The sequence below is a fragment of the Myripristis murdjan genome, chromosome 7 (assembly GCF_902150065.1).
Source record: "Myripristis murdjan chromosome 7, fMyrMur1.1, whole genome shotgun sequence".
Taxonomy (NCBI): Eukaryota; Metazoa; Chordata; class Actinopteri; order Holocentriformes; family Holocentridae; genus Myripristis; species Myripristis murdjan.
In genome coordinates, this window is record NC_043986.1 from 26948780 (window position 1) to 26976243 (window position 27464).

The 27464-nt window shown below is 42.6% G+C and overlaps 1 protein-coding gene across 2 annotated transcripts; it reads right to left on the minus strand.

Moving 5' to 3' along the window:
• Positions 1-156: 156 nt before the first annotated feature.
• On the minus strand, positions 157-26185 carry arhgap4b (Rho GTPase activating protein 4b). 2 transcript variants are annotated; one of them, XM_030055886.1, is made up of 24 exons: positions 26021-26185; positions 20119-20461; positions 18648-18819; positions 17398-17560; positions 15243-15305; positions 14858-15028; positions 14174-14302; positions 13400-13621; positions 12739-12840; positions 12063-12248; positions 11823-11907; positions 11522-11549; positions 10466-10493; positions 10098-10158; positions 9832-9909; positions 8139-8267; positions 5321-5426; positions 4984-5211; positions 4076-4131; positions 3541-3712; positions 2412-2507; positions 2001-2108; positions 1715-1817; positions 157-903 (listed from the first exon to the last, which is right to left on the minus strand). In XM_030055886.1, the coding sequence occupies exons 2-24, from the start codon at positions 20186-20188 to the stop codon at positions 709-711; spliced, it is 2751 nt and encodes a 916-aa protein (XP_029911746.1). In that variant the 5' UTR covers positions 20189-20461; positions 26021-26185; the 3' UTR covers positions 157-708. The 2 variants fall into 2 exon arrangements, with proteins under 2 accessions (XP_029911746.1, XP_029911744.1); XM_030055884.1 differs by lacking the exon at positions 10466-10493 and adding an exon at positions 11048-11144.
• Positions 26186-27464: the final 1279 nt, after the last annotated feature.

Genomic DNA, 27464 nt, shown 5'->3' on the forward strand with positions numbered 1-27464 from the left:
TGTGTGTGTGTGTGTGTGTGTGTGTGTGTGTGTGTGTCTGTACGTGTGCGCACACTGCATGCTGCTAGAAAATATTGGTCTCACTTCATATAGTTTTGAACTTCCCTACCTGCATCTTGCCAGATCAAACGTTTATTTATTTATTTATTGATTTTTAACACTGACTATGCCGAGAAGTGTTGACCGACTAGGCCTTCCCAAGTGACACAAATGTGAAGAGTAAAAGATGTGAAGGCACTCCTAGACACAGGCCCCAGATCAGTTGTTCTTTTCTTTTCTTTCTTTCTTTTTTTTTTTGAAAATACAGTATAGGGATTCAGAAGGGTGAGCTGATCTTAGACCTGCCACTAGGGGGCAGCTTAAGTCGAGTGAAATTTCTCCTTCATGTTGTTGTTGATGTAGCTACCATGGCGACCAGTTGTCTAAATGTCAGTCTGGTGATATCACTGGTGATGCAACATCCCTGATTCTCCCAAAAATATGCGAAAAGCCTGAAGAACAAAACCAATCAGAACAGAAAGAGACCAAATCCAGCTGGAAAACAGACACACTGGACAGACTGTAATACGGCACCGAGACTAGTGGCACTATGAGATGGCAGAGACGAGCAAATATAACACACGTGTCAGAAAAATAAATCAACATCTTCATCAAATGCATCAATCAATCAATCAATCAATCAGTAATTCCACAGTCATCCTCCTCTCTCTATTGGTCCACTGGTCTGAAAAGGGCCCGCCCTCTGAGGCCGAATCCCCCTTTTTTGGCAGCGGGGGTGGCTTGAGCAAGAGAGGAAGAGGAGGAAGAGGCAGGAGGAGCGGGGGAGGCGGTGTTGGGCTGCAGAGCAGGCTGGCGAGACAGGAGCTCCTTAAACACAGAGTTCATCTGACGACTGATCATCTCCTGAGAGAGAGAGAGAGAGAGAGAGAGAGAGAGAGGAAGATGAACATTTTTGGAATATCTGTATATAAGCTTTATACTTGCGTCACAAATCTATAAAGCATATCTGCCACTAAGTAAAGAACAGCAGTGCAAAATTTATAGGAGAAAGACTGCGTGTTGTGGATGTAGGTCAGTTCAATAATGCAGCAAGCAAAAATGAAAAGTCTGACTGGGCAGATTTGTTTCTGTGTGTGTTACTGTGACACTGTAAAGTTGCTACGTGCTCGCCCGGGGTGCTAATCCAAAATACTGTATTTGTTTCTCTCCATTCATATCCACAGAGCAGCAGTACAGGTTCCAAAATTACACACAAGTCCCGCTACCCATTTTTGGGTTAATAATGATAATTTGTGAAAGAACTATTAGGTTATATCTTCCTGGGGCAAAGTTGCAATGTGGAAGTTTCCTGCAGATGCTTCCTGCGTAACTGTACATACAAGAACAGATCTACAAAAAAAAAAAGAAAAAAAAAAAAGTTAACGTTGAGTCCCGTCATGTTGTAAGTTTAGAAAGACAGACAGTTGCTGAGCTGAGGACTATCAACATGGTTGCCAGAGGTTGTGTTACATCCCCTGTAAGCGCTCAGTTCTGCAATTTTGGCAGAAAAGATTGCACTCAAATCATTTTGCATCCTTAATTTTACTACAAGGATCACAAAATAATTCCACATGGCGTCAAGTGAAAGCTCTCAGAATTCCACTTCATGCTAAAATCTCTTCAAATTAAGTTCACAGATTGTCACAAGTAAGGTCAAATGGGAAGAACTGCTGACCTTGTCCATCGGTGGTCTGTCTGTGGCTCCAGGTGGAGGCCTGTCTAGGGGTCTGAAGCCGCCCTGCCTCAGACTGTCCAGAGTGTGTCTTCGCTCCTGGGACCTGACAGAGACGTTTAAAAGGTGAAAGATGTGAGACAAACAATTGCGTGGCAGATATAGGTAGATATTAAATGTATCGTAATGTGAATTGTGTGTATACAATGCTTGGTGGAGCATGTTACTCGGTAAAGCCTTAGAGTAGAGCTATAACTCATCCAGTGTGCTGTGTGTGTGAGGCTTTTACCCTGGTAGGTGACGCGTGGCAGGGGAGGTTGGAGGCTTTCGGACGGGGCTCCCTTCACTTCCTCTCTGTCTCCCTGGCAACGAAGCACTGTCGCTATTCACCCGCATCCTGTTAAAATACACACATAAACTCTGTTTCCTCATGCTGTGTACACTTACATGAAAGTTTGTGCACAGGTGTGTGTGTATGGGTGCTCAGGGGAGCTTTTGATATGTGCATCCGTGTGGAAGTGAGTATTTTTGTGTATATATATATTTGTGCATGCATATGTGTGTCTGTGTGGATTTTGCTGTCTACATTCATGCAAGTGGCTGTGCATGTGTATGCGTGGGTGCATTTGTGGGTGTTTACGCATGCATAGTTTGCAATGTGTTTGTGTGTATGTGTGTGTGTGTGTGTGTGTAAGCATACCGAGTTGTATTCTCCGTCTGTGAATCCTCTACTGTCAGGTTTCCAGTGCTGCCTCCTCCACCTCCTCCTCCTTCCTCCCTTTTCCCTCGCTCTGACCTGAGGGAGGAGAAGAGGAGAGAATATATTCAACATACATTTCACTACGACATGCACAACATCCAAGCATATTAATTGCTGTAGTTTAAAAATAGGAGTTAAGTTCCGTCATTTTAGGAAAAAACAACAACATACATTTGGAGAGAAATTGAGTTTAGCTGGATTTTAATAGTAGTGCTTTCCTTAATCTGACAAAACAGGTACAGAAATGTACATATAAGCACATATAAGCATATAGTACATATTTGTACTATATGCAATATGAAAAGCTGAGGGCATTTTTTCTATGGTGTGATATAGTGTATGGTGTAAAAACAGGCTTATGCTCATAATGCATATAACCTGTTGGGGCTAACCATGTCGAGAAAAATCAGACAACAAAATGTGTCAAATGTGTACAGAAAATTAATTCTAATCCTGTGATAGTCTAAATCTCATGGCACTCATTGTATTGTCCTTATGTGGCAAACACAACCCATCTGGCGCCTAAGACTGATAAAACAAATGAGAAAATGCTCGTGCCAACATTGTTTGACCAAGACTCAAGTGAGCTTGGCATTATTTTCTACTCAGAACCTAATGAGATTTAAATTGTGCCCCAAAAGCACCCTACATACTACGATTAAACAGTACATACTGCACGCTAATCTCCATAGCACACTGCTTTGGGAATTAGTATGATAGAAATTTAACATGCTACACCATTTTTTTTACTAAGCGGAAATGACTGCACTGTCATACTGCACACTCAAAATACTTAAGGAGTTGAGTAAGTTGACATTCTTGACTATACTGCATTTTCACAGTTTTAGAGTGTGAACACGACATACTAAAAAACTGTCAGAATGAGTGTATAGTCCAGTTTTGGATCACAGCTTGAGTGTCTCAACTTGGTGTCCAGCCTTCTCAAAGCAAGTTAGCACTTTCATCATGTGGCGATCCATCTGAGACCCGCTTTAGGAAACAGGGTAATGAGGAAGAATCATGTTGGCCATGGCAGGGAATAGCTGTTACAAGCAGAAATGCCACTCACCCATCCAGCACGCTGATGTACTTGTGAGGGATTAGGCCCTTCACCCCGCCCACCTCTCCTCTCCACCAATCGCTCGAGGCCTTGCTGTGGAGGATGAGGAGCTCTCCCTGCTTGAATGACAGCTCAGCGGGAGATCTCGCAACGTAGTCAAACATGGCCACTGCCTCCCACTCTGCACACACACACACACACACACACACACACACACACATACAAATTCAAGCACAAATACACACACATGCACTGTGTTATAATGAACAACTACAAATTAATTTATTACATGAATCATGTTTCAGAACCGAGGGTATTATATTGCCTAGTAACTGTGTCCTATGACTCATAATTTAATACGGTGATTTAATACAGTGTAAATGCAAGGCTCATTTGGTTTTCACATCTGTAAATGTGAATGTGATTTATGTGCTTTCTGGTATATGTAGCAGCATATGAGATATGCGTGTTCTGCCTGACCTATGATTCCTGCAAACATGTCTGAAGTGTGTGTGTGTGTGTGTGTGTGTGTGTTTGTGCTTACCATCCTCACTGTGCAAATGCTCAGCCTCTCCATCTCCCTCCTCTGTGATTGGCTCACTGCAGTACAAGCAGAGCAGCGAAAGTTATGGTCACTTCCTCTTCTGTGTTACAGTTGGGGTGACCACCACACCACAGCTTTGGTGCATATCATGTTTTTCTTTCATTGCGCAATTTGAAATGCCAAATGAAATCACAGTCTCTTTGTACCACTTAGCTGGTGCTTGTGCAACTCTAAATGTATTCATGTTCTGCAGAACTACATTTTTCTTTTTTTTGGTTCATTTGTACATTAATGAGGGGGAAAAAAACAGCCATTTTCTCAGAATTTTCTTTTACTTTTGGGGTTTGGAGCTTTCTGTGGACACTCTCTATAGGCTGGAAGGCTTGTGTTCAATTTTAGAGAGCGATCAGCTTAATAGTATTAAGCTGTCTTTACACAGCATTCAGAGCTGCACAGAAACGCCTTTGGCTTGGCATGAAATTCTGTTTTAAGAGGGTGAAGAACCATGAAAAAGGGGCTGGGGGAAGCTGTTATACATGCTTGGAACTACTTCGGGTCTGGTGTCAAACATTATGCTAACCACCGACTCAGGATCAATGTAGAGCTTTTGCTCGTGTTTAATTTGCTACAAATTATCCTGATGCAGAAATGTATGGAGTTAGTTTTTCAGCAGGAATATGATACACTGCAGGAATTGGAAAAGGTCAATATGGAGCTAGTGTATTGTTTGTAGACAACGTGAGCCATCAATAAAAATATTTCCCCTATAAATGCAAATTAACCAAATATGACATAATGCACCATGACAATTTCTGCAGCTGCTGTTTCCAAAGGCAACAATCACATATTTTTCTTCATAGCATTATGCCATCACAACTAATTGCATACAGTAACTAATTGTGTCTCACCAGTACTCCTGCTCCAGGGTCATGTGCTTCTCATAGACAGGCCCCGGCAGTTCTGATTGGCTAGGAAAGATGCTGTCATGCTGGAGGATCATGGTCTTGACCAAGTCGTTGACCTGTGGCTGCCTGGCGACAGCGTCACCAGACTCGGTCCCCCTCAGCAGGCTCGGACCGAAGCACACAGCCAGGTTGTACGGCTGCATCATGTTCTCATCACTATACTGGGACACACTGAACAGACACACACACACAATTTATTGATGTTGTAGACATGCATAATCAAATTGTATGGCTATATCAGATGTTACAGTATCCAACACTGGGTTGCGTAGTAGCTTACTGATTGAGGAAAGCAAAAAGGTAACGCATCACAATGAGGAGAGGCCGTGGGAAGGAGGAGACAATCGCCTTAATCTGGGAAGCTTTCTCTGTCAACCCCTCGATTTCTAATAGAGAGAGAGGGGAGGGACAGGGAGAGAAATTGAACAAGATGAAGCCTTAAAGGAGGGCAAAAGTCATTGTAAAACAAGTGTTGTACGATTCAGTTATTGCAGAGCAACTCCTGAGAGCACAATAAATGTAGTTTCATTGCTAGTTGTCAGCCGCTGAGGTGCTGAGAAACCACACGTGACAAGTCAACCTATATTCCGCCAACATCGATCTGGAGTCACACCCATAAATAATCGTAGCACCAGGTACTATGAAACTACACTGATAACCCCTTGCTGAGGTGCCTAGGTTTATTTATTTGGCCTCTGACAGGAAATATATTTCTGGGTAGTAAACATCTTGCAGGTAGGTTTGCAGCCTCAGTTGGTTGCAGAAATTGGGACAGAGAATTATTGCATCAGAACAGGGGGAAGAACTGGGATTGCTCCTTTGTAAATCACAAGGCGACAGTGAGAGATAGAAAGACAGAGCAAGACAATGAGACTCATCAGCAGCTGGTGCAGAAGTTGCTCCACCTCACATCTACCTGTGTTAGCATTACAGGCTTGCCTGCTGTGCTGTTTAACAATAGAGACGTCGCAGTGCAGACGGAATGCTAAAAGCGAGTGTCTGCTGCTGTAGTGAGAAACATTCCCCCAAAATGTCGAGTTGATGGATTTGTTCGTATTTCATATTTCAAATACCACCGTCAATCATGGGGATGCATCATGCAGGGGGATGCATGGGCAGGGAGGGATAGTCCAAATACATCAGCAGGGGGAAGCAGCAAGAAGTCTATCTCTCAGGCAAAACGGGGTCAGTGGATAAACTGGGAAACTGTCGAGTGGAAAAAACTTGGCTGGGGGGAGTTATGTGCTGTGGAGGCAAACCGATTTAGATTCATTATAGGTGCAACCTATGATGTGCAACCATCTCCCCAAAACCTCACCCAGTGGGTTGGTTAGGACCCTTAGCCCCTTGTAGACATTTTATGTCAGGCTGCAAAATGACTGAGGGCAGTGTACCTAGCAACATAACCCAGGTGTTTAAATGTCTGGCAGCAGCAATTAAAAGCAAACAAACATAAATTAATTTATCAGTTGACAGGAAGAAAGATAGTATAGTTATTGGCTGTTGTTTTTTTCTGTTAGTGAGAAAAAGTATATTATATGCCAGCTAAGGGTGGGCGGAAATTGGCAAATGGCAGGAAGTTTACTCTGCCAGTTTAACACCAGAGGAAACAGTGAGCACTATTTTAAGGCCTGACTTAGTGTTGTGGTCAGATGCATAGCAGATAAAGTGCATAAGATACAGTATATGAGGCATATGAGAGAAAAATGTTTTGGTATGCTGAGTTAGTAACAGAGGTAGAGCAGCAGGGTTGGAAACCCACACTACAACCCCTGAAAACTGGATGCTGAGGCTTTCTTTAATTCCACTTAAAAGGGCATTATACAAAGCTGCAGAGGGTCGATTAAAGCGAGGATCCTTTCAGTTTCAATTTACAAAAATGTGAAATGAACATGTAATCTATCAGTAAGACAGTACAACAATGAGAAGCACATAAACTCAACCATCATATTACATATCACACACCATCATATTATATACTACACTTAATTCATGCAGTTCGTCATTTGAATCTAAAGGATCCTCACTTCATCAGCACTCAGCCATTTTTTGTGTAGCACACCTTTAAAGACAACTGGGTGAGGAGACCTTTTTCACAGCGGTCGTTTTGACATGACAGGGTGAACATAAGTGTTGCTAATGATGTTAGTTAAGGATCTGTTCCATTTAAGTCTAACAGAGCCACGTTGCAAGGCCTTGGTCATGCTGGCTCACTGGAAAGACTCTGATGCATATAAATCAAACACAACCTTTATTAATGTCATCGGTAACTCCTGTGTTCACCGTGCTCTTCAAGTCAGAATGGCTACTGTGAAACATGTCTATTAGGCATTTGTAGACAGAGCTTAAAGCAGACAGTGAGGCGGGTTTGTTAGTGGTTGCTGGTATATTGATCCTTCACATGACACGTTGGCTTATTAGCTTTTGCTTGTCTGCAGCACGCTCTCTGACATATTGTTTGTAGGTAGCATGGCTGCTCTCGCTGTTTGCAACATGGCAGGTGTATTTATTCCCCAGAGTGTTACATCAGCCTGCTCATACAGTTTAGTTGCTGAACTGCTAGACGGGCTCTTCCAAGCTAGCAGCAGTGTCAGCCGTCCCATTAGCCTGTTGTTCATGTCAAAATCAACATTGGGATCAAACATTATTGACTAATTGGAAAGGCCTTGGTGTAAATCCAGGGTAGTGAAGGTGACTTTAGCTGTATAAAGCTGCATTAATATTCACTGTAGTATTAGATTGCTTGTGCATGGTGTTGTACAATTACGACAGTGCGGTCTGATGTTCCCTCAAGTCACCATTTGTGCATTAGTACATCACTCTTTTGACATATTAATTGCATTTCTGTGTGACTGCTCACCTTGGATAGTGACATTGCAGCAACAACTCCTCTGTCGCTGTAAATGTTAAATGTACTAGAAAGAGCTGCTACACCCCCCGACACATCATTTACTTGAAACTAACTGATACACAAATAAATCAGAAGCGGAAAGCACAACTGAAACCAATGAGTATCACTTGAAAACAAATCACATCAACACACCAAAACCCACATACTGTACATGCGCACATATAGAGGTTATATTAGGGGGTCTTACGGACACACTCCAGCAGCTGAGAGTAGCTGTCGTAAGGGAAGAGTGGAGGCTCGAGGCCCCTGAAGTAGAGCTTCAACACACCGGCCACAGAGTCCAGGTCACACTCACTGTCTGACAGAGGATCCTCTCCTACAGGGAATTAACACAGGCATATACAAATGAATGCATGCAAACACATACCATTTATAGTTACTGCACATACATGAATGAATGAACAGTGACCCACATAGACATGCACGCAGAGACTCAGTCACACACAACCACATAATAGCTGCACACATACTCCGAGAGACAATGAATGCACATATGTGTGAGTACAAAATACCCAGATAATGTGTGAACTTAAATGTGTGATTTATGAAAATGAATAGTTGGATGCTCGCCAACCAAAGCCATTTGTCTCTAAAGATTAAAATACAGTTTGCTGGTGTTCTTCGGCAGGAAATAGTTCCCAACAAAACTGTTAGTGCCTGAAGGCTGTGGATTGTGCTGGGTGTCCACGTCATTGTTTTTGGAATAAGATGTTGCAGTTGCATTTTTCAAGTTAAATTTTTGACACTTGAGCTGCTCAACCAGCCAGACTGATTGAGACAGAATAGAAGAACACACCAAAAATGATCTACACTATATGGACAAAAGTATTGGACCACCTACACATTACACCTACAGGAGCTTTTATGACATCCCATTCTAAATCCATCAGCATTAATATGGAGTTGGTCCTCCTTTTGCAGCTATAACAGCCCTGACCTCAACCCCATCAATCGTCCATCAGACTGCCAGATAGAGAAGCATTATTGGTCCAGTGGCGGCGTGCTTTACACCGCTCCATCCAACACTTGGCATTGTGCCTGGTGATGTAAGACTTGCATGAGGCTGCTCGGCCATGGAAACCCATGCTGTGAAGCTCCTGTCACACAGCGTTTGTGCTGATGTTAATGCCAGAGGAGGTTTGGAGTCAGCAGAGCGTTGGCGACTTGTACGCACTCGGCGACTTTCACTTTGCAATAAGAACATTTACAGTTAATTGTGAAATATCTAGGAGGGAAGAAATTTCACGAATGGTATTGTTGCAACTGTGGCGTCCTATTACACAACTTTTACAGCACTGTGCTCGAATTCAGGGACCTCTTCAGAACGACCAATTCTTTCACAAATGTGTGTAAAGGCAGGCTGCATGGCTAGGTGCTTCATTTTATACAGGAAGCACCTGAATTCAGTGATGTGAGGTGTGTCCCAACACTTTTATCTATATAGTGTAGATGGATAGATTGCACTAGAGCTAAGTAGAAAAATTGTTTTGTTTTGGGTTTTTTGCATTTTGGTTGAACTGTTTCTTTAATTTCAAGATATTATGCTTTATTAAATAGCATGCGGTAATGCAATTAGAAAGGCCAAGTTGTTGTGTATGTCAGAAAAAGTGCAATAAAACAGTTTTGCTACTTAACTGCTCAAAACTAATTATTGTAACTATCACAGTTATGCGATCACAATGATTAGAAGGATAATTGGGATTATCATTTCAGCCACAATCATTCAGTAGAGAGTGACAAAAAGATGAATCAGTGACACTTCACTTTGCCAGTTTAACAAGTACTTTGCAATGAGGATGCTTCATGTCCGCTATTTTGGGGGATGAGAAGCACATTTGTAAGAAAAGAGCAGCGACTGGTATTTCAGAGTCTGACTGTACCTCTCTCAAAGGCGTCTCTGATGTGGTTCACCTCTCTCTGTGACCCAGGAACTCTGAATATCCCTTCATGGTGGAGGCCTGAGTGACCAAGACACACAGACACACACTGGCGTCATATTGCATGTTCACAGATGCCTGGGGTTCCAGCCATAAACGCACAAAATGCACACACATGCATGCACGTACAATTTGTACCACCTATCCATTCAGAGCATTCAGATCTCTCTCAGCATGGCTTAGTGCTCTGCTGTAAAAGTCTGACTCACCATGGAGGTTTATGAAACGGATGCAGCTTTCAACCACCACAGGAATCTGCTGCCCAGAGCTCTGAAAGAGAGAGAGAGAGAAAGAGAGAGGAAGAGGTAGATGTGGGAAATATATCAGCTACACAAAAAGATGATAAAGAAGAAATAGAAAGATAGGGAACAGCATGATGGGCAAGACAGAATAACAGTGAGTGAGTCATAGAGAACAGCTACTTGTTATGTGTTTGGGCTGAAGTGAGGTGCAAGCAAAAGGCCATCTTTACACTAAAAGCGATGCATAAGTCTAACGTCAGTACATGCGCACACAACAAACAGCACACTGGCCCGCATGTAAATAACCAGCCACGGGTATGGAGGGTTCTTACTACCTGTGTCCGAGACATTCTCCTCCTTCTTCTGCACAAAGCCAAGCAGAGCAAAGTGGAGAGAGAGAGAGAGAGAGAGAGAAACAGAGGGGGAGAGAGAATAAAAAGATTAGAAAAGGGACAGTGAAAAATAAGAGGAGTAAAGATTTATCAGCAGTGGGAAAACAGGCGTACACACTCAGTAGAGGAGTCGAGAGAGGAGGCGGCAGAAAAGGCCACTGCATTTTAATCCCTTTCACAAGAGAGGAAGAGATAAAAGAGGGAAAATGGATGAGACGAGAGGAAGCCAGCAGTAAGCCATAAGCATGACGCTACACATGGAGGCAGCAGTGAGGACAGCGGGGACACGGCTGCCAGTGTGTTTATGTGTGTTTGTTTTGTAAGAATTCCCCCATTCTCCATCTATCCTGCATTAGCACAGAAGGATTTAAAAAAAAAGAGCCCTTTTGGAGGGCTGAAGAGCTGCGCAGTGTAGCAAAAGCAAATAAAAAAGTGGCTACACAAGGCATGTCTTTGCACTTATATGCAGCGTGTGTGTGTGTGTGTGTGTGTGTGTGTGTGTGTGTGTGTGTGCATGAGCATTACCTGAATGTAGGTGAGCATGTCTGTGGTGAAGAGTGTGTGGCAGAATTGGGAAACGGGTCTGGACTTCCGAACACGCACTGACCGAGCACATTGCATTCTGGGAAATATGATAAATAACATGCATGACGGCATTTTGACATGTGGGTATCAGCTGCTGCTGCTCTGTGCTTCTGAAAGAGGTCTCAGAGTGCTTGGCGCTCTGCTGGGCCCATTTTGTGCTGTAAAATTTCAGATATCACTGAAACTGAAAAACGACTGTGTAAAGACTATATATTTTCCTCATTTCTATCATCAGCCACAGTTTGAATAATCAAAGCAATGTGTTTTACCTTTTATGATACCGCAGAAAAATCACCATTTTGATTGGATTAATTAAAATTGTATTATATGCAAGTCCTCTCCTCTCTCCATTTCTCTACTCTTTTACCATGTTTAATTCTTTTATTCTTGATCGTCTAAATCAGCGTTATTTACCTTGAAGGGTCGCTGTCGACTGCTTCAGCTGAGAAGAGACGGAAAACACATGAAATGCACAAGGCCGGGTTAATAGGACCCTGGTGCAGAGTATACACAGTATTTGCAGATTTTCCAAACTCTGCTAGGATCATTCATGAAGCTGTAATGATGTTTCCAAGCAATTTTCCTGGCATGTTTCAATAGGCAAATGAAAAAGGAATCCAGTGCTACAGGGGTGTCATAATAACAACCATCACAGCCACTTCAGTAAAAACAGCAACAGCGTTAGTCATAGAAAAGAGGGCTAGAATGATGGCACCTTTCTGTATGGCATCATGCAGAAGGTCATGTTTGGCTTGAAGTTTGGAGGTCAGAGAACTGCTGGTGAGGAACTCCTTCACTTTCTGAAGAGACACAAACAAGACACAAAAACAGCCTTTAATGATGATATTTATGATCATAATAATATCTGATATGGTCCTAATATCTAATATGATCATAATAATATCGGAAGTCTTAATCTAAGTTTTGATCAGGGTAACCTATTGCAGCAACTCACTGTAAAATAGTAGGTCTCTGTCTCCTGCTGATTGGCTCGGCGCTTGGCGAGGGTGAGTTTAGGGGCGGTGCCTCCTCCTGGGGGCTCGTGTGATAGGCTGCTGGGCATGTCAGGGGTGGGGTTACAGTCGCTGTCACAGATATTTTCCAGCAGGGCTGTGAGCGTGGCTTTGAGTGTTTTACTGACCTGGAACATGGAAAAAAATGTGGTGCTTGATACCAAAGAATACCAAAAGATCAAATGTGTGAATAAAAGTGGAAATGTCTTCATTTGAAATGATTTTTTGTCTTGCATTATTTTTTAATCGTTATTATGCTCATAAAAAAGTGCATTTTGCCCCTTCCTGGTCATTGAGAAGTGACTATACCCAACTCCAGAATTTCATTTGTGTGAATAAGGTTAATATATTGTGCATCAGTTAACAGCCATGGAATGATCTTTTTTTTCGGTTGCAGTGTAGCAACCAAAAATCCACCTCTCTAAACTTAGGTTTAGAGTGGTGGATTTTTATGCCAAAATCATGCATAACACAACCTTAGGCAATAATTGACATTTGCATTGATAGATAGATAGATAGATAGATAGATAGATAGATAGATAGATAGATAGATAGATAGATAGATAGAAAGAAACAAAAATGAGACAGAGACAGTTAAAGTAATTAACAGAAGCTGACCTCCTCTGTTTCCAAGGTAACGGCAGCAAGTCGAGACTGAAGCTGCTGGAACCTGGTCTCCAGCTCGTACCTCACCTGGCTCTCAGCACTCACTTCACACACCTGCCACACACACACACACACACACACACACACACACACACACATAAGCACATATAAGGATTTAACTCTCCTATTAGGTGTCAGAATGTGAGAAAAAAGTTTTGTGTTTCTTGGATTTTTGGATATTGTGTTCATAGAAGAGCTGTGTGTGTGTGTGTGTGTGTGAGTGTGTGTGTGTGCAGACTGTGTGAAGAACTGGCAATCTAATATTCGTATTACATTTGCAAGGATCAAAGAAATTTGGGCCTAATTTTGCAGGCATTTTACTACTTTTCAGTCTCTTTTCCTTTCTTTCGTTCTCACAACAGGGTCAAAATAACCCAAGCATCATTTTCCTAATTTTTATTATGAACAAGAGAGATGTGGGGGGCATAGGGATTTATGTGCTCACAATGAGATATTTTTTGTCTCACATGTTCAATACCCTAATTAAGGCAGGTAGAGAAGGCATCGTGCTTTAAGAAATATCTGCAATAATGTTCCATTAGTTTTGAAAAAACTGAAACAGGTCGTTTTGACCCAAACATAACACGAGGCTAATTATGTGCAATAATTTGACCTGGTCTCCTTCATGTGGGTGGTAGTTGAATCTGAACGGCAGGCAGAAGGCAGTGTCATGCTGCTGCAGCAACGCGTCCCTGTCTCCGCCCTGGTCCAGCGACGTCACCGCCGCCTCCAACTGCTTAAGCCCCGCCTCCTCCGTCTTCTGGATGCGTGACTTACTGGCCAGGTAGCACCTCATCACTCTCTCAATGGACAGATGGAAACCCAGGTCGCAGCACTGCAGGGAGACAGGCAGGTGGAGGAAAAAGAAAGAGAGAAGGATGGATGGAAGGGCAGAGAGAGGAGGGAAGAAGGGAGTGGGAGAAGGAGGGATACAGAGAAAAAAGGAGAGAAAGATGCAGGAAATCGAGGTGGGAACATGACGGGGCAGGGATTGGGGGAACAAAGGAGAGAGAAAAGAGGAAGGGAGAAGGAAGGGAGGGGAAGGATAACTGGAAAATAAGTGAAGAAGAGAAGGGAAAGTAGGGTCCATAGAGAGGGAGGGATAACATGAGCTTTTTTGTCTTTTGAATGGGCTTTTCTTCCCTGGCATTCAACAATATCACTCTCCTCTTTTGCCTCTCTCTAATCTTGGTATCACACCCCTCCTCTTTGTACAGCCCTTCTGTTCCTTTTTTCTGATTCCTGACTCTCACCATCTCTTGCTCCTTTTTACAAATAAAAGGAAAGAAAGGAGCAAGAAAGAGCCAACTGAACACCCTTACATTCACACACGCGGGTGCATCCACACAGTCACGAGCTGACACTACTGAAAATGTGCATTTCTTACGTCAATGAGAGTGCTGATGTCCTGCAGGTAGTATTTGTTCATGGCGGCGTTGGCTGCGGCTAGATTCAGCAGGTAGTCGTTGCGAGCCTTGGTACACTTCAGCTGGGTCTCCTGAACTCTGCCGTGCCTCTGTGCACATGTGGACACACACAGGCGTGAAAGAGATAGAAGGGACACACATAAATGCATATAAAATATATGCAAACATGCACTCACATGCTTACAATGAGCAGAGAACACAAACACGTGAGTGGACAATGCATGCACACAGGAACTCACACAAACACACACATCAATTTAATGCTTTTTAAGACTTTTTCAAAAAACATTTGAACACAATGTAAAACTCATTTTTTTTTAAAAAATCAGCTTTTCCTTTTTCAAATGAACATTTCAGGTAAGTGTTCAGGTAAGTACGATATATTTGGTCATGTGCCAAAGTCAGTTTCAGGTATGAATATGTTTGGTTGTTGACCACATGACTCTAACAGACTCCTGCACAAAGGAGTCAGATATGCATAAAAACAAAAGTACAGACAAAACAGGGACAGGAAATGACGGTTTGCATTGCGGTAAAAGTCACTTCAAGACTTCCTGTGCCCCATTCTCTCTCTCTCTCTCCAACACACACACACATACACACACACACACACACACACACACACACACACACACAGCATTTACCTTCTCCATCAGTCTCTCCATCTTCTTGACGGAACTCCGCCTCTGGCCTCCTGATTGGAGGCCGAGGTCAGCTGACTTGCCGGTGTGTCTCTCTTCCAATCGCTCGGCTTCCTTCAGTTTCCCCTCAGCTGTCAGACAGTCTGTGTGGTACTGGTTGTACGTCTTCAGAGCCTTCGTCAGCACAGACACACACACACACACACACACACACACAAAAGTAACAGCCAATCAAAATGAGCAGTAGAATCATCAACTCATCATCATCTCATAAAACATTTATTTATAATGGCTGACGTTGCTAAGAGCCTGTAGGATTTTCATTTGGTCCTTGCTGACTTAGTGCCTCAGTTTATTAAATGCCGTCAGTAAACCGTAGAGTGCTTACCGTTTGCAGTTCAGTGGTGACCTTCAGCAGCTCATCCTGCATCTGGATGCCAACCTCTTTGCTCTGTGGTGTACACAATAAGGACAATTAAGTACTTAAACATTTTCTTTAAATATGCAAACATATAGGCATAACATTCCATCCATCTCTGTCTTCGTTTTGTCAAAAGTTGTGTAAGGAGGCTTATGCAGATACAGTATGTGTGTCTGATGTGTGTGTTTGCGTATCTGTAACGTGTGTGTTTGTGTATTTGTGTGTGTGTGTGTGTGTGTGTGTAAGAGGGTCTCAAACCGAACCTCATACTATGTGTCGCTTAGCAACCATATTGTTTAGCTGTTGTTCAAGAACTATATTGCTTGGCAGAAAAACAAAGTCATTATTATTTCTTTATTATTTCATTAGGCCTATATATAGTATAGTGATCTTTTTATGTGCCGGTGTGTCACTGTCATCCTGTAAATGCAATAATCCACTCGAGGCAGGGCTTTCAGTGATTTCAGAGGTGCTAAAAGGGCTTTACTGCATTTTGTGTCGTGCCTAACAACACCTCTTTGCTGTTCTGAAATCACGGTAAAGCACAGCGTCAAGTGGCTTACTGCTTAATTAAAATTCTGCTCACTTTTCAACTGCGAGAAGGTACTAAGAAACTGTCTGACAACCAGTAATTTCAGAAAGATGAGTTTGTGCTATTTTATCAAATGAATGGGCCGCAGAGCCCACTGTTGCACAGAGACAAGTGCGAGACAAATTCATGATCTGACCATCATTCAGTACTCTCATATGCAGTGGTGGACCAAGTGCACAGTCCCATTACTTGAGTCAAAATATACATTCTCCTTGTCACATATTACTCCACAACAAGTGAAAACTACTGCTGAAAGTTGCTCGGTCAAATTTTTACTTGAGTCATGCTTTTAAAAATCCTTAAGTGTTCAAAAGTACATTTTCTTTTGAACATCAACACATTCCTGCATTGTTTTCACAAGAACCTCGTAACTCACTGAAACCACCTGATTGCATTGACCTGCCTGTAGAACCACTCTAAACAAATGTACTCACCACAGCTGGGTGGGGTAAATATGACCTGATTCAGTGTTTTATATATCTAAATACACGATTATTGTCATTTTTTGGCTTAACATTTAATGGAGATAAGTGGGTAAACACAAAATGAATATGATGATATGTTTTCAATGTCCTGTATACATTTAGCACTCATAGGTGTTCCCCTGGGGTCAAATTGACCCCAGGCTGTTTTAGCTGTATAAAACATATAAGAAATCCCAACATTTTACACACATTTGCTTTAGTTTAGATGACACTGGGGAACTAAAACATGCTATTTTTAATATTCAAAAAAAATTTCCTAATAGAATTACTGATAATTCATATGACATCTGGGAGGGAAAAACATAATTCCCACAAGAAATTTGATGTATAAGAAGGGTTTTGTTTTATTTAAAGGGCTATTTAGGTCGTCAACAAGAAACATAAAATACCTGAAACATAAACATAAATTTTATTAAAATAATTTTCTGGAGGTTTGTTGGGGTCAAACAGACCCTAATTAATAAAAAAAAATGCTTGTAAATTTGAATGTAACAGGAGGGTTAAATCCAGTACTCAAGTAAATGTGCTTTGTTACTGTCCACCGATGCTCATATGTGTCTACTTCTATGTGAATCTTACCTTATGGTGTTTACAAATCAGTGCACATTTCAGCACTGGCAGCCAGTCTTTTGATTTTTATGCTACAATACAAAATTAATCAGCTGTTGACAAGTAACAAAAATCTGTCAGAGTGGTGATATGATTTTGATTGTTTCTGATGCAAATCAGTGTAACATAGTAGAATAATTTGCCTTATTCTTTCAAGATTTTGACAGTTGTCTGAGAAAATTCCTGGAATTGAACCAAATCATGTCACCCCTATCAGAATTCCCCACATTAATGCGGAGGAAGCATTCAAAGTTAGCAAATAGAGTGAAATTTCCGTTTCTAAATATCCTGTGAAGGTGGATTTTTTTTTTTTGCAGTGTGTAGCTGTTTGAAAGAGGAGGGTGGACCTCTGCGATGACTACCACTGTACCTGTCAGGGTCTATCTGTGTAACTCTGCTTATGTGTCGGACGTGTGCGTGTCTAACCCTCACCCACCCGTTTGTGCAGGCGGTGTGTGTCCTCGGTGCTGTGCGCCAGCCGCTGTGTGAGTGTGTTGCAGCAGGTGTCACCCAGCGCTGCGTGTTCCCGGCTCTCCAGACGAGTCTGAGTCAGCAAAACAGACCAGACCTGACACACCGACTGACCCCACTGCTCCTTCCTAGAGACACACAGACAGACAGGTAGACAGATAGACACAGACACACACACACACACAGTAGAGAGAGACGCGTCCTTACTTGTCCCAACTTGTCTTAATGCGCTTGATCACTCATGGACACTTTTAGGAAAAGAGAGGAGAAGTCCAAAACACACACACACACACACACACACACACACACACACAAGATCCTACACTGGTAAGACTACAACAAATGCAATTACCTTAGTATAGATATTTAGTATTATATAGTTAATGCTATACATTTTAAAAATAAATAATCATCTAAATGTATACATTATGTGCAGGTCACACAAATAAAAGCTATGAACTGAACTGAATTAAGAGAGGAGAGGGAGAAAAGGAGCACTTATATGTATTGGGAGGGCAAAAGCGTCCATGCTGCCGGATTGGGTGATTTTCCACCACAGGGCCTACAGGAAATATGATTGTACCAGCAACTTTTCCTGTATATATTGTTTATATTGTTTTAAGAGTTGATAAATGAGTCTTTTGTTAAGCTTGTGGCACTGTGGCAATCACTCTGAGCTACAGGCAAAATGGCAAAAAATGACAATAAAATTAGTCCATAAAGCTTGACCAGCATGACCCAAGTCTTTTGAAGCGCCACTATCACAATCTGAGTGGAAAAGACCCATAGTTAGAGCCGACGGCCATCCAAACCTTGAGTTTCCACATTCTGCTTGACGAGAACTTCAGCACCACGGACAGGCCTTTCCAAAATATCAGCACTACTGAGCAAAGCTACATCAGCTCGATAACAGACCAAAATATATTACCATCGACCTTCACCGGGATGTGCACCAGCTTCTAAAACCTGATTTACTGCTACACGAGCTGATTATTGCAACTAAACTGCCACTCAGGATTTTTTGTCAAATCAAAATATAATCTACAGACATGCATCTTTTCAAAAATTCTAAGTAAATTTTGCCACCTTGACTGAGACCGAAATCTGCTCTGACTCACGGATAATTAGAACCCAGACTTTCTCTCTCTCTTTCACACACACACACACACACACACACACACACACACACACACACACACACACACACACACTCACTTCTTAGTCTTGTGGGTGAACCTCTCAGTGAGCTTATCGAGGGCTCGTGCGTATTCGGCCTCGATGTCGCCACGGCGCCGGAGGAACTCAGAGAGGTCGGATAGCTGCTGCTGTTTCACTTCCACCTGAGAGTCTAAAATCTTCACCTGGTCCGCCAGCTGGGCCCGCAAGTCTGGGAGAGAGACATAGAAAGACAAAGCGAGATGGAGGGAGAGACAGAGACAGAGAGAGAGTCATGTGAATGCATACCGGTAAGCTTAAATGAACACACACACAGAAAAATGAACACAAATAATGACACATGGAAGGATAGCATATGTACATATGCATACATACATACGTACAGGACACACACAACTGCACATATGCATATTCAGAATCTTGTGAATCAAGAAATTACACGACATGCAAACACAAACATAAATCATACACATGTAGTTTGAGACCAGTGGTTCCCAGAGTGGGATCTGGGGACAGCCAGGGGTGGCTGAAGAATAGTTTAATATCCTAATCATTTAATTCATTAGAAATAATGCCAATTAAAGAGTGTATAAATATGAGTAAAATATTTTGCCTATATAATCTCTCCCATCTACAGTACATGCAATTATACAAATAAAAACTAAATCCCCAACAACAGTCTTCTCATATGGGTCCCTTGGATAAAATCTAATATAATGGGGATCCATGGTGCCGCTTGTGGCTATTTGAGGGTTTATGATATGTAAAATATTTAGGAACCACTGCCTTAGTGAAGATGTCGACAGAGATGCATAGATTATTACACAAACCTCACTTAACATACACCCCACTTATCCCTCTATTATATATATATATATATATATATATATATATATATATATATATAGTCATATATGCAAAATGAAACCCAGTGCTGCACTATGGTTTGTAAAGGCAAATCCAAACATTATTCTCTTAAGTAACACCACCCTCGCTCCATCTCTCACCTCTCTCTCTCTCTCTCTCCCTCTCTCTCACCCATCTGCCCCCCACCCCCCTTCGTCTCTCTCTTTTTCCCCTCTTCACTCTTTCTCTCCGTCTCTCTCTGAGTACACAGCCCGGGGCTGACTGGATGTGAGGAGACAGCATCACTAATACTGGCTATAAATACATCCTCGTAGTACAGTACAGGGAGCCAGTCAGCCAGTCAGCCAGCCAGCCAGCCACAGCCTGCACCCTCCAAAACACAGCACTGCACTTCCACTGGGCTCCATAACACACCCATACACACAAAACACACATGCACACATGCAGGCACACAGCTGGATGGCTGTGTGGAGCATCCGCACACATTCATGCATGGGTGATGATGTGTGCTCCTGTACATATGCATGCTTGCACACTGCACATGCACAAACAGATGCACGTTAAGGGCACAGACATACACACAGACGGACACGTGACTGCAGCTGCATCCAGTGCATGCACACACACATATACAATGACTCACCTTTGACCTGTGATTCGTACTCGGCCAGACTTCCCTTCTCCCTCCTTAGCTTTCCGTGTGATGTCATCATCTTTGACCCCTTTGATTCTCGACCGTCACTTAAACCTCACTTCCTGAACCCTGCTTCCTCTCCAGTCCTCGCTATCTAGCCTTTTAAATCTTTCAGCCCTTTCTCCTGCTGCTTAGTCTGCGACCTTTCAACTCTACGCCCTTGCCCTCTACAGCTGTACACAGCACGTCTGCATCAACGCTGACAGTCCGTGCTCGGCGGGGACGTCGGTCAGGTCGATGTGTCCATGGAATCCCCTGGGTTTCTGACGGGAGCGCTGCTCCATAGGTGAACCTGTTTGAGCAGCAGGGAGAAGGAAAACAGAGGGAGGAGGATGGAGAGGGGAAACGGTTGGAGGCAGTGGGAAGTAACAGACACAGAGAGAGATAGGGAGAAAGAGAGGAAGAGAGAAGGAGAGGGCAAGACGTAATGAGACCAGAAAGAGAAAATGAGACAGCGAGAGAGAGGACAAATGAGGCCAAGAGACGACAAGAAAGAAAGGGACAGCAACACCAGAGAGAGGAGAGAGAGAGAGGGAGATTTAATATGAGGGACGGCGGGATGGGGGGCAGAGTGTAGAAGGGACAGTAAGAGGGCAGAGAGATGGGGGAGGGGAAGATGAGAGGCGATGAGTAACAGCAGTAATGAAGGACATTCAGCAACTTGAGGTTAGAGGTTTGGTTTCACCACTAACCTACAGGACAAAGATTTAGTCACACATTCTCCACTGTTTTTAATGCATACAGAGCTTCCACATACCATGCAAACAGGTTTAAAAAAATAGGCAAAGTTGAGAAATTCAGACTTTCACAGGGATGCAGTGGTACCCATGCTATTTAGGGACCTGCCTTAAAATGGGTGGTGATCCACTGAGGGTCTCAAGTAATGATGATTAACTATATCTCTCCATATACACAATTGCTGTGTGGGTCACTCATGGCTATTAATTAGAGATTATGACTTGAAATGCAGCTAAGCAGGTGTTACACTCTACTGAAGCATGCATTAGTCAAGGTCAGCCACCTTGGGAATATAATGACATGTTAGTCAATTTTTGAAATGCCAGCTGGGTTGTATTTAAAAGGTTTTAACAATCCTAGGCAAGTCCTAGGCCTTGCAGTGTCAAAATGCTGATATTCCATTAGACATTGCAATTTGCATGGATGTTTATCAGTCAGCGGAAACCGTTGTCGACCAAGAAGATGGTATCACACACTCGCTCTCCCTCCCGCCCTTTCTCTATTACACACACATATATGCACACAGACGGATAAGCCGGCACATACACACAAATAAGCAATCTGCCACATCCTGTTACGATTGCTCAACAGCAAGTTTCAGTGCACTGGTATGAGTGCCAGTACATGCTAGTTTTCTCCATCAGGCCCAAGAGGAAACTTGATATGACCTTAAATGAACAATAACTGTACCTGAACCCAAACCTTGATCTTTGACAGACTGACTCAAAAAAAAAAAAAAAAAAAAAAAAAAAAAAAAAAAAAAGAACACCAAAAAAAGAAAAACACACAGTCACTCCTAATCATGACCTGATTTACAATAATGTTGCCTGAACTAACCCATGGCATTGTGGTAAACAGGCTTAGAAATGTCTTAAAATAATATACATGCAAATTAGAAAAGAAACATTTCAAAATGTAAAGTATACATCATGGGTAATCCTTGGGTCATATCATATGAAACCTATGGACTGACTTCACTTACTATCCTTTAGATCTTTTAATTTTGTGCCCACAAACCCCCAAATCTTTAATTTTATAGGGCTAGATATCATTTTTGCCTTGTGGTGATTATCTGATATTAGAATAACTTTGTTCATATACAATTAGACCTGAACTTTTGTTTCCTCAGCAAAAACCATGTAGCGGTTGTCAACTCTGACATCCTGTGAATGACAGTAACAGCGAGGAATGAAGTGTAAATGGAGAAATACAGCCAACAAATGAAGAGACATTTCCACTACAAAGAGACTGTGAGGGCCCCAAGACCTTGGAGGCTCCAGAGACCTTCATCAGTGTGCGACCTTAATCTGTGCAGAACAAAGGAGCTGGTAATTGATCTGAGAGAGAGAGAGGGGGAGAGAGAAAGAGAGAGAGAGAGAGAGAGAAAGAGAGAGAGAGAGAGAGAGAGAGCATGGATGAAAAGTAAACATGGGAGAGAGAACACAATTGACCAAGAGGTGTAAACCTAAAGGGCAGAGAGATGGAGGTTATCTAGGTACTGTGTCCCACACTTAAAGTCAAGGTCATAGCAATGGAGAAGTCTTGTGGTACACATAATGAATACAAACTAGTAGACAGAAGCCAAAGGAGGATACAAGCGGCACATTGTGCCAACATGAGGATTTTTTCCCCCTCATTTCTTCTGAGGCAAAAATGGAGCAAACTAAGCAGAACTAATACAGGATACAAGTGGCAAATTGTTAGATTATAATGGCCGATAGTGTTTTGGGGGTTTCCTCACATTGCTGACAGCCAAGCTGAAGTGAGCCGAACCAGGCTGTGCTATGCTGACCTACTTACATGCTATCTGTTTCTTGTGGAAATGCGTCTCCAATTTGTTCATTTTTCTCCACTTTAACTGACAGCTGCATTGTCTTGTAACAGCTGCAAATTGCCTCTTGTGTAAAAAAAAATCATTCCTGACCCTGCGACCCTGGGACAAAGCCAAAGCATTGCTAATGCAGTGTAAAATGTCGAAAATACACGTGGGTGTCAGCAGGACCGTCAGCCAGATTTTCTCACTTCCTGAAAAAGTTGACTTTTGGGAAATGCAAGGTTTCTGCAGAACTGTGATAGTATGCGCTCAAGTGGCTGAATCTGTAATGTGTGTGGGAATTGGCTGTCTCGAGCACAGCATGGTTACAGATAAGCACTGGCGTGTTACAAGGATGCATGAGTTGTCCAACATCATCACATGGTAATCTGTGCTGTTAGACATGCTAGGGCTGCGCAGACGCTGCTGTGTACACACGTCGCATCCAGCCACATCCAGCAGTATGCTTGCCTGACTGGCAGACTGATTGGAGTGGCTCTTGTAGATACAGATTGGACTGAAAGAAGATGGGCTAGTTCATCGCAATATAGGCCTATGTTGTGGAGGAAATCCAAAAGATCAAATCATAGTTGGCTAAAGACAACAGAATAGAATTTTACTGTCCATTCAATGTGGAAATTTTGTCTGTAACATCACCCCGGATACAAACAAGACGCATTCATACGGAAAATAAATTCATTTAAAACCAGTGTATACAGATCCTCTTAGCGTACTGGGGGAAGTGCAAGTGTGGGACGAAAATGAAATGTAATGGAATTAACCCATATAATAAGCTACAGGCATGACCTATGCTGTCAGGTTACAGCTTACAGCAGTTGTTTTTCCCCACAGACCAGCTTATGGCCAAAAAATGGCTCTGTGGAAGCGAATGGATTTATTTTATTGTAGTTTTCCATAACTCTAGCTGACTATATTATGGTGCAAATGAAATGTACCCAGCGAAAGGATACCGAGCCTCCAGGTTACAACATGTAGGTGACCTCAAAGTACTGAGGGTGATGTGATTTTAACCACTGCGAGCTAACTGACACATCAGTTCACAATATTGTGTGTGTGTGTGTGTGTGTGTGTGAGTGTGTGTGCAATTTTGCAACATAGTTCAGCAAATCCAAAAGTCACCCATACAGCTAACCTGACTGCACACTGATGCACGACAACAGGTAGAGCGCTCTCCTGTTGGCTCTGTCCCCAGCTTCCCTTTGGAATGTCTCATAAGATTTAGGGCGATGCAAGATTAGCTATGCAAAGTAGGAAAATCCAAATTCATCGTATCTCTGACAAAGTTCCCTGCTGTGCTTATAGTCACTCTACACTGTCGTACATCCTTTTCAAACTGCCGCTTGTGCAGCAGCTGCCACGGCAAACAGGAAACCATATCATACACTTGTGCCGCAGGTTTTACCCCAGTCTTGCACTCTCTGGGGAGAATTATACCTGCAAAATCTCACAAAAGTCTTAAGCCGACGCTTAATCCTCACTTTCATCGCTTCCAAAAAATACAACTTTGGTCTACTGGAGTTTCAAAGCTGCAAGTGAAAGATTGCACATAAGGCAGCACATACAGGAGACTCCTTATATGTATGAGGTCCTGCCCTGGTAGAGTTTTATGCAGAGGATCATTTACAGGTAATGTTTGCAGAGTGAATACTTGTCAGTCCTGGTGGAGGGCGAAAATGAAAAAAAGAGGAATAAAAAAAGGCAAATGAAAACATCTCTGACAGTCGTGCAGTGTGAGGAGCGAGAGACTGTCAGGCTGGCCATGTCCCTTTCTAAGGCCCTGCCAGACCTATAGATTTCCTCCAGTATTTCCCTGCATTTATCTTATTTATTTATTTATTAGGTAGCTGAGGCAGTAAGAGGAAATTTTAGTTTTGGTTCCACTGTCTATTCTTGTTGTAGTTTCTGTTCTACTAGGTTATAAACTTGCTCCTATTTGATTTCATGTTTTTGAGGGAAAAAACAATAAATGGCCTATTCATTTTCCGTTCATGTCATTTTCCATTGTTTAGGGTTTAGTGGAAACATGGCAGAAAATATTTTATGTTTTCAGTTTTTACATTCTACTGATTGCACATTTTCACACAAAATGGATAGGCCTACAGGTTGTGTGCAAGCACAGTATATGCACCAAGAAAATCCACTTCCACTTCATTCTGTTATACCTTCATTGTGAGCAAGAGTAACACTTCTATATTTGGATGGGTCTGATTTAGAGTCTATGTTACACAACTGGTGGCTGAGTTGTTTTCGATAGACAGTGAAAAGGATGATAGAAGCTATCAATCACTGTGGCACATTGCTGTTTGAGGTTGAGGGATTTGCATCATAAAATGAGCATATAAATGGCTGCAACTGTGCATTGCCAGGTCAGGCTTTCTGAGGGCCACTTACAGAGGCATTGCAGTCGGTGATTTCCCACATGCGGGCTATGACTAGAATCAATGGGAAACCACAATGAACAATGTCAATGGTAAATTAACAGATACAGATGAGCACAGAGATTTTTTTTTTTTTTTCTTGAGAAGCCTGATTCTAAACTCTGGCCTCCTTTTGTTGTGGGAAAGTAAACTTCAAATCATCAAAGAATACAATGCTCTGCCTGTATTTTTAAGAGCTTTTTTAGGTTACAGGGTCTCAGGCCAGGCTGTTGTGTTACATTAGCATCAAGATCCCCTTTGTTCCGTTATAAACCAACAGCACAAAGGGAACATTAGTTTGTAGATGCCTTTAGAACATGTGTTTAAAAAAAACAAAACATGTACTTATCTGCGACTTACAATGAGACAAGGTGAATTAGCTGTTAATGGGTGATAAGCAGGAGGAGTCAAGGCTCCACTGCTCTAACAGCAGAGGAGGAGTATGAGTTATATTGGCAATGGCCATAAATCACTCCATATGGTTCAAAACACTGTGCTCCACACAATGGCTATATACACACCTATGCATTTGTAGGCATAATTACACAGACATGGACATACACACACACACACACACTCACACACACACACACAGCAACAACACTGAAAATGGTGCACACATATTACATAATTGATACCCCTAACAGGCAGTAGCCTACATCCATCATGCATTTGTCCACTTACAAAACCCCATGAGAATTTAGTCTCCCTTTTACTCACTAAACTGTGTACACACACAGAGGCATGTATTGACAATAGTCACGCATGTCCACAATCACGCGCGCGCACACACACACACACACACACAAACACAGGTTGCTCCTGGATTCATGAACAACAGCAGCATGACAGCCGTACATACCTCACTTTGTAGTCCTCTGCTGTCCCTTTCTGTCTGCTCCTCAGCTCTCCTCCCCTCTTCTCTTCCCTCTTTCTCTCTATCTATCACACACAGAGAGCAGTGTGTTTGAATCTGACAGATTTCTCTCAGCTCAGTACTCTCCTCCCTCCCTCTCTCTTTTCGCAGGCACACACACTCAAAAACAGCCCTCCCTCCCTCCCTTCTTTCTTCCCTCTCCTGCCAAATAGCCTCCTCTCTGCTCTCTCTCTCTCACACACCAGAGCTCCCTCTCTCCTCCTTTCCCTCTCTCTCTCTCTCGCTCTCTCGAAGCAGAGAAAGCCACAACCCAAGCCACGCCCCCGCTTGCTCCTCTCCTCTCCGGCAGCTATAAATACCGCTGCTGCTATGAATATACCGTCTATTTCCCTCAGCATCCCTCGCTCCTGCTCTCTCTCTCCCTCCATCCCTCCCTCCTTCCCTCCATCTTTCGCCTGCACTGCCCCCATCCCTCCCTCCATCCTTTTCTCTCTCTCATGCCATGAAATGTTTTTTTTTTGATGACCTTGTATTATTCGCCCTAACAACACCATCATACATCCTTTCTCTTCAAACCACAAGATGCAATGATCCACACACACACACACACACACACACACACATACATTCACATCATGAGAGTCATATGCTGACTTACTACCCGTCTCCTGCGCTTCCTGTCTGTTGCACCGGATGTGGTGCATATATCCTCTCGACAGCTGAGAAAAACACCCTTATATCAATGAGATCAATGATGAATCAAACTGTATCAAATTGCACCAATAAATGATGTTCGCATTATATACATTCAGCCACACCGTCTCACAGATGATTCCACCCATTGGTGTGCATAATCATGATTAGTGTATTTACCTCCCCTTGTAATATGCATCAACTTCTCCATTACAGCTAATGCAAGATTGAGTTGAATAAAAGATGAGTATAGCATCTTTTCTCTCAGCATCCTTCATCCCTTTATTCCATCTCTCTTATTGTATAAAAATGATCAAACATGCACGGGTGGTCCCATATGTATTTACCTGGACAGTGTGGTAAATCTACCACATGATTAATGAATCAATGATAATTTTGTTGTTTTCCCTCAGCATTGTTGACCCCATCTTTCATGTGGACATACGGCACTAAATTCGTCAAGCATGTTTAGTTGCATCCCTTTGCAAAAAATCAAATCAAATCAAATTATAGACTTGGTTATGTACAGTGGGTATCATCAGCATCAGCCAGGATCCTCCCTATCTCTTCTTGCTCACTGCCAGCAGTACTGCTTGGGAACGAGGTTACTAACATCTGCTGCAGTCAGGTTATGTGCACCAGGGGTATACTTAAACAGAATCAAATCTCGGGCTGTAGGCTGTATACTATGTCACGGACATAATGAATCCTTGGCCGGCGCCGGCACTGAGCTAAA